Raw genomic sequence first — 8,769 nt, 5'->3', positions numbered from 1 at the left:
TCTCAGAAAAGATAGTTATATCTAGATCAATATTACTCCCCACAATGACCTATATGTCAAAGAAAAAAAAGACACATCAAGTATTAAATCATACTACTATTACGTCCACTATCTCTACAAATCCTCCACTCTTGGAAAAGTCTATCTTATTCAAACGTAACGTAACTCAAATTAAATCTTTTCCATCATCATAAATACGAAACATTTATAAAATTATCATCTTCGATTATTTACTCAACATCTAGCTAACAAAATCTTCTCCATCGCCGTACCCCTTAATCCTGACCGCATACAATTAACGTATGAATAGTTAATTTATTGAAATTTAAACGACCATTTTACGCTACTTGTACTCGAATGATTTTAGGATCTTGCTGTATCTCTTGCACAGTGTTATACTGACAGGCGAGAAACATAGAAACGTAACTTCCGATCCATTGATTTACCCTAAACAGACGATGATAGGTTATACGGTGGACGCAATACAGAAGCGTTTCCGATGCAATTCGAAGGTGCGTTGTTACAATGGAGTTCATCGATCCATAATGACTATTTCCCCGTCAGCTACAGCCTGTAATAACGGAATAGCCAATAAAGTATATCCTGTCGATTTAATCGTTACCCCCACGGTGCACCGCGCGCACGGAGATCGGATCGGTGATTTTCACGTGATGTTTCGCAAATCGTGAGGCGCTCGCGTGATTCGCGCGTTTTAAGCGTTCCCGCTCTTCCCGTCCGATAGAAAGAGAAAGGGAACAGGAGGTGGAAGGAAGAGGGAAGATACGTGATGCGGGTTCAACCTGCCGCGGGAACCTTTAAAGAAGGTCGGTGCAACGGGAGAGATGTAATTTTAATAAATTGGAGAACAAGTCATTGTAAAAGATGGATATTCAGATGTTGGAGATGCAGCAGATTTACGACTCGCTGGAATTAAGTTAGTTAAGGTGTTGAAAACCTAACGTCTTTTCAAAGGCGTTTGCCGCGTTTCTTTTCAAATCAAAATACATACACACGATACGTACAATGTATGCGCCTAAAGTTTTAAAGTTAATTTCTATTCAAGGAATGGACTGTTTTATTATAGGTTTAGGAAATTGAAAAGAAGCAATTGCTTGTTTCTAAGAAAGAATCGCGAGAAGTACAGTTAGAAACTGTATTGTGAATCACTTTTCCTGGTTTCCGTAAGGAAGTGAAAAAAAAACGCAGATAAGTCAGCTTTTACCGCAGCTAAATGGGAGATACGCAGGTACGAGTCGTTACAGTTTTGTCGTTGCAACGATTCCCGCTGCGTAATTTGATAATGAACAGTTGAAAAATAGCAGCGTTGTGTCCGTACTCTTTAATATCCCATTATATGGAAGTTAACGACCGGAAAATACACCGCTCGACTACTTGAAGGAAGTAGCTCATGAGCAAGTCTTTTGTATCCTCGCAATGGTATAATTCCTGTAACGTCTCGTTCTCGGAGGATTTATTTCGTTGATTTGTACATGTTTATTGCTTTTGTGTTTTCACGAATGGAGCATGTCGCATGCGAATCGTAATATGGTTTTAATGGCGTTTCGACTTCAATGATATCAGCGGCTGATTGCGCTTCCCGTAAGAAGCTTCCAATCATTATGTATTTTAGGAACAACAAATAAGGATATTTAGAGAACGAATTAATTATTCAATTGTTCGCGCAAGAAATACTCAGTACCTGTCTCTTTTTCGAAAGTTATAAATGCTGTTTTCAAAGAGTTCCTTAGCTCACCATAAACCAGATAAGAATCTTTGGTTCCATCTAGAAAAAGAAACCTTCAGATCAAACCGAAAGGGGTTCGGATTATATTTTCTAATCGTATTTGTATATTTCTTTTTACGGTCAGCTTGTCATCCACGTACAATCGAACAGAGAGTCCATTAATTATTTCCCTTCGACTTGTTTCAGGGGGAGCATCTCGGAAGCCATGCCGGCTGACGAGTTCGCTGGAAATCGAAACAGAAGCAAACCAAGACTGCAACCACCTTAACGAACCGCTATTATCACTGGCAAGGTCATCGGGCAGACCGGATCTAATCATGCTCACGCCGACCATGCTTCCTGTGCACTCGTTCCTCTTTCTTAACGACGTCAACCAGAAGATCGGGTGCTAAAAAATTCGAAATCGAGTTGATTGAAAATCTCAAGGAATATTAAAAAAAAAAATACGGATAAACAATTTGATATAGAAATCATCCATTTTGGGTAAAGAAAAGAAACAATCAGAAAAAGGAATAACCACAGAAGCTCTGAATTTCATTGCTTCCTAATGGTACTTCCTTGGATATTTTTACATTCTGGAGGCGTGAACGAACTCTGAAAAACAGAAATGACTTCTATCGGATGATCGAAAGAATTACCTGGACACTGAGTATAATTATTCACACGTGCGGATGCCATTTCCGGCATGTTTCTCCATGAAGAAGGTCAGCTTCAGTTTTTGCCACTTGTAGATAGAAGTTGAAGTGGCGGACGTCTTAACGAGGTTGCTAGAATGTCAAAGAAATAGATGAGGGAAATATTATGAAGATATATTTATGAATATTTAATTGAGCATTTAATTAAGAACTTAATCGAAAGACCAAAATAAGTTGGTTCTTGAGACCAAGTACCTATCTAAGTGTAATAGTCTTTTGTACTTACGGTTTAGTAAGAGGACTCGAGTAAAACGATTACTCGTTAAAAGGAACAATAGAATAATCATGCCTCCGCAGACGGTGGTCTCTGCTTTCATGCCTCATCGCGGAGAATCTCAGCGAAAAAAGTGTCCCGAAGCGTGAGCTGAAAGGTGGCTATGTAGGCTGCCTAGTGAATGCCGTCGCCATGGTGGAGCTGGCGTGTAGCAACTCCCTAAGTCCAGGAACCTAATCCCGCGTCAGAAAGACAAAATTCGCTACGGAGAAAAGTAAACAAAAATATATATATAGGAAAGAAGAGACAAAGATTAAAGGTCGTTAAGAATTAAAGGTAATTTAATGATAAAAGGGAGAAAGAATTGTGTAAAAATTCTACTGGGAAAGAAAAGAAAGAAGAAACCTCCAACGAGAAAGACGTGCTCAGAAGCGAGTCCCGCGTAGCGCCATGTAGAGGAGCAGGAAGAAGCGCAGTCTTCCTCAGGCATTCCAGCGTCGAGTAATGCTGAAGCATATCCTGACGGGGCAACCGTCGTCAGCGGGCTTCAGGCACCAGCACAATGACTACCAGGCGAGCTCGGGCTCGTTGTACGGCGGCCACCACCACCACCATCATTCTGGTCACCAACAGGATCAACAGCAACACCATCATTACAACCAAAACAGCAACGTTCGTGGAACGACAGGGGGGAGCCAAGGACGGGGAGTCGACGTTTACGACTCGGTGGTCCATCAAAGAGCCAACGTGCATCAGGCTGCCACCACGCCATCTTCCACTCACAGACACCCTTTGAATCATTCTCAGTTGAGCGTGAACAATCTTTCTCAACGATTGAATCACTCGCACGCTCTTAATCTGTCCACGTTGTCCACGTCGAAGCATTCTGTGAACAGCGTCAGTCCTGTTGCCGGTGGGAATAACAATAACAATAATAATAATCTGTCGACTACATTGGGGGTGATATCCCCGGCGCCGCTGCACCAGGACAACAGACCTAAAGCGAATGGAGGCTTTGATATCTCGAGACTGTCCAGATTACCCAGTCAGGCGACACCTTCGCCTGCACCTGCTCTTCAGGGTACGACTACCGGGGGACAGTTAACCGGTCCCGGTTCCACGGCGTACCCCTTGAACGCTTCCTGGTCGTCGTCCCTGTCAAGGAATCACAAGGACCACGAGGTTGGCGCGAAAGAGACGTTGACCAGTTTGGGTTTATTGTGTCTAGTGTCGTTGTTACTGGCGCTACTCTCGTTGATCTTCTTGCTGAAGATTTCACCGTTAACAGTGACGCCGAGTAGCCTGATCAGCCCGGAAGAGTATACGATTGTCTACGAGGTGACGTTAGCGCTGTGCGCACTCGCCCTCTCCCTAAACCTCTGCTGTCTCCTCGTGTGCGCTATACAGTTCCTCTTCACTGTAAAACTCGTCAAGACTTCGTATCAAGGACATTGGTGAGTAGAGTTTTCGTTTTATGCCACGTTGGGTAAATCTGTGATTTATAACGCTTTAAATACCTTTGTACATAATCCGTACTTTACTCAACCCGAAGGTCGAACAAGGTGTGAAAAATATATACGTTTAAAGTTTGTATCCTTAAGATACTGTTATCTTTGAAAATCTGGAAGTCAAACAAAATACACAAAGAGAAACTTCTAAAAGTGCAAATAAACATTGAGATACAAATATCCTTTAATCCGAACTATACATATGATGGAAAGAGGACTCTCATAGTCATCGACATTTTCCCTCCTAAATGTCAACAGCATCCATATTTACATTGTTGCTGTTGTACATGTAACTTTTCAAACTTACTTAGGTATTGATAAAGAAAAGAAAAACAAGCATTTTCCTGGTAGCTGGGAATTCGCGGGATTCGCGGTCGAACGATGATTACCATTAATTTCTATAATCTGGTGACGCTATCCTCAATCAAGATTATCCTTGTGCCGGAATATAAGTTCTCATTCGTCCATGCGTGGCCTATCTGTGTGCGTCTGGAACAATGGCAGTGTCCCGTATCCCGTGCGATGAATCAGAGGCCTGTCTAGTGTTTCTTCTCACGCGGCCTGGAGGACGAAACGCAAAAATTCACGTCCTGTACTTGACGTGCAAGCGTTCACCGACGGCGTGTCCCGTTTTTACCGATCAAACACGTGTCTGCAATCACAATACGATACTATGTGGTGAGATGTATCCGTAAATGCGTATGTTTCGTGACGCGAACCTTGAAAATGAAAATTACACTTTCGTTTATTCCTCGAGCGTCGTGCACGCAGGAAATCGTATAATAATTTTATTAGTAAGATTTTTTTTTATATAGACTACTGTTACGCCACGAGGCTTACCACGGGCTGTATTTTCTAACCGTCGCTCGCGGTCCTACAACGTCGCAGACGGATCGTCGCGGCTGCCCGGCAAACAAACATTGTAGTGGCAAGCGCATGGTTCATTAAGCAGGGCGACCTCCAGAAACGTCGACTCGTGGCCGTTATTTTACCTCGCGTAAAAGAATGTGGCGTGATCCGAACGTAGTGGGGGTCGCCTTCCAGAAAAGACGAAAATAATCGAAGGGCGGGCAGTTCCTTCTGACGAGTCAAACGTGACACACCGAACATATCAGACCAATAGCAGACGAATTTATCTAGAGATCAAAGTCGAGTCAAATTTCTGTAACATCTTCATCAGATTATTGTAAAATATATTGTTCTATGTTAACCTGTTAATACAGTGTTACATTCATTAAACCACCTCTGTTATCCAAAACGAAACAGGGGAACGACTATTTCGCGGCGTCGATTAACATGATCGTAGCGAGAATTTACAACTCTCGTTGACGTGCTATCTCGCGATCGCGTCTCTCCGCGAACGGTCGTAATATTTGATCCTTCGAGCCGGATCACGTGCCAGTGAAGAGTGCACTTACCAGTGACCACACAGTGCCACGTGACTTTATCAAAACCAGCAGCGGGAGCGGGAGCAACCACTACAGCGAAACCAGTGACGTCAGGCGCGTCATCTTCGAAGAAGCACATCCCATTGGCAAGGGAACGCAACCACGCAGCCTTCCGCCGCAGCTGGACAGTCATCAACGCAACGAATTTCACAACTTAAGAATACAACCGAACGAGTGGCCGTCGGGAAGGAACAAGGCGTTCCTCACCAAACATACACGCGACCTCACGCCGCACGACAATAAGGTAAGCTCGTTCCTTATTTCGACCATCTCCTATCCTCGGCAACGATGACGAGCGAAGACCAACTCATCTCCCTGCGTCGGAGACGAGGCTATTGTAGCGGCTGATTCACATAGTTATCGAACCGACTGGACGAGTACGAGCAATCCGGGAGTCAGCAAAACTCCTTATTAACGAACTACGAGAAACAACTGACCGAAGTTGCGAATCAATTCGAAGCGATCCAACTCGAGTTAGAAGTATTAGACGAGGAGGAACAAGCGCGCGGCTTCGAAATAAGGGATCAGTACGTCGCGGTAGACACAAAGCTACAAAATCTTCTGAGGAACGCGCAAGCAGCTTCGCCGTCGACATCCATAAACCTTCCAACCTGTGCATCATCCGCAAGTTTAAATCCAATAGCCATTAAATTACCAGATCTTCGGCTTCCTACTTTTGACGGAAGCCTAGAAAAATGGAACACGTTTTATGATACCTTTTCTTCCACAATCGATAAAAATCCTAGTCTCACGGACATACAGAAATTCCATTACCTGCAGTCCGCCCTGCAAGGAGAAGCAGCCGAGTGTTTAAACGCGTTACCCCTTAGTAATGTAAACTACAGTCAGGCTATAGCCGTTCTCAAGGAGAGTTTCGAATGTCCACGATACACAGCTTTCAATCACTGCATGGCAATAATTGATTATCCAAGGATAACCAAGGAATCTCCAACGGAATTAAGGCGTTTAGTCCACACATTTAAACAACACATATGTCGGAGATGAAAGAACACCGGAGCCTTTGGAATTTTGGATAATCCCGCAACATTGTAACCTAGAGTCTACTATAGCTATAATTGAACAATTGTAGTTATTCAATCCGATTGTAATTGTTTGAGAGTTGTGATAATGAGCTTGGGCTCGAGGCGACAGTCAGTCGCCGAACGTAGCCGCGGTCACGGGATGAACGCTTTGTCTAACAAAGGTATGGAGTAATTGTATAGCTCTCCTTAAAAGAAATATTCGTGGCGACACGCGCCAGTAAACATTCCAACGGTTTCTGTCCCGTGGCTCGCCACACGCAGACCCTATTCTTCGAGTAAGATGATTGCCAGATGTCGATGCGTCTCCGCAGTACATGTTCGGCTAGCCCGAGGGCCCGTTATAAATCTTAAGGTTTAGTTAACTAAAGTCCTTCAAACAGACAAACAGTCTTTGTCCCAACTACGGGAAGATAGGGGAGACATATTTTTCAACGAGCGGCGTCTCCCACTAGCAACTTTCCCTCGAGGGCGGCTAGCATCTTTTTCTAGCCACCGATATGGAGATTGACCAATTAGCAGCAACGCCAATTTCCCTTACTTTCTGAACGAAGGCTTTTCTCGACGAATCCGATGATCTCGTGTCCTTAGACGCACCCCATTATAGTTTTCCTCCGTGGCATCATCGGGACGGGAAAGACATTCTCGCTCGCGATCTCATTGATGAAAGGAGTAACTCTTTACGATCAGTGAATATTACGCGTCCGACTTAGATTTTGCGAGTACGTTCATCTATCATCCCGTCGACCGCGGATTCGTTATTGAACCTAGGATCATTGTCATTAGTTTCTCGAGTACCTAACTACCGCGGTTACTTGTCCGGTTCCATAATAATCGTATTTGCACTAGTCAATGTCTTGTCTATTGCATAACGACAACGTGTAACCCAAACGAAGATTCGTTTCACGCCCCTAACCCTAATTCTAATGTAAACCCGACATATATAATAATTCTATATTGAAAAAAATATGAAATTAACATGATATATACATTACTACATAAGTTATATATAAAATATGTATATTATACCCTTGCCTACTGACTGATATGAATTTCTTTCGGTCTCGAATGCGTTAAAAGAGAGCGCAAAGAAGTCGAAATTACTTATTGTAATTAGTAAAACGACCTGAGAGGCAGACAGATACAAGAAAGAAGGAATATTATATTAGCGGCATTTTTGTAGCCATTATATAGGGTTTCGATCGCATAATTAATCAGTATCAACTTACCAGTCTTTAACGGAAGGACAAAAAGAAGAGCAGACGGCACACAGACCGCAATCATGATCATTTTCAAGTAGAATCTCAAACTGCCGTACATCTTCGAAAACTTCGTTAGTCGTAAGGGATCAAAGGATGATGTCCGCGCTGCGGAAAATAGATGAGAAGCGACTATTTCAACAACCACCGTGTAGGTACTGCACTAGCCAGAAGTATCTGCGACAGAAATCAGAATACACTCGTTTTCGCGATGGTTGGATCAATTTCGCGTGGGACTAACCTGATTGAACCCAACGCGGGATAATTGCTCAACTCACGACTTTAACCAGCCCGCTTGATTCTCTGTAAATGCTTGAAATTGACGCTTGGATTCTTTCCAGATTAACTAGCTTTGCCCCTCCCTCCCTTTATCTATTTTCTTAGATCGACTTAGATTGCCACAACATATTATCTTTCTTCTTTTCTTTTCTTTTCTTTTGATCTTTTAAAGCCCTAAATCGCTGGCTATTTTGTATACTATATATTTTGTACACTCAATTACTCTGTAAGTCATAAGTACATATGTTTTACAACGTTATTTGTCATATTTCAGTTAAACCCCAGAAAAGTCAGAAATATATTTTCAGCATATTTTAACGCGCCCCTGGCAAAGATCTCAAAAACGAGTTGCGGCACAATTTAAAGCGACAAATGGCATCGCGTGTCTCGTTGTGGCAACACACGGTTCGCCAGTTTTTTTTTTTTTTGATATCGGTGACTGCCATATTCTCTTGAGTTTCCAAGTCGTAAAGAATCTTTCCCCAGGGATTGGTCAACTGTGTATGTCCCCATGCGACGTAACTTGCTTAAGTCGAAATTACTTATTGTAATTAGTAAAACGACCTCTTTAAGTCTTTCATC

The 8,769-nt window shown here is 42.9% G+C and overlaps 1 protein-coding gene across 1 annotated transcript; it reads left to right on the top strand.

The window, feature by feature from the left end:
* The first annotated feature begins 2,623 nt into the window (after window positions 1-2,623).
* On the top strand, window positions 2,624-4,270 carry LOC117165657 (uncharacterized). The gene has a single exon (XM_033348975.2). It carries the CDS (start codon window positions 3,158-3,160, stop codon window positions 4,109-4,111), a length of 954 nt encoding a protein of 317 aa, XP_033204866.2. The 5' UTR covers window positions 2,624-3,157; the 3' UTR covers window positions 4,112-4,270.
* The last annotated feature ends 4,499 nt before the right edge of the window (window positions 4,271-8,769 follow it).

Source organism: Bombus vancouverensis, chromosome 11, assembly GCF_051014615.1.
Source record: "Bombus vancouverensis nearcticus chromosome 11, iyBomVanc1_principal, whole genome shotgun sequence".
NCBI lineage: Eukaryota > Metazoa > Arthropoda > Insecta > Hymenoptera > Apidae > Bombus > Bombus vancouverensis.
This window is presented reverse-complemented; position numbering and strand designations above follow the sequence as displayed.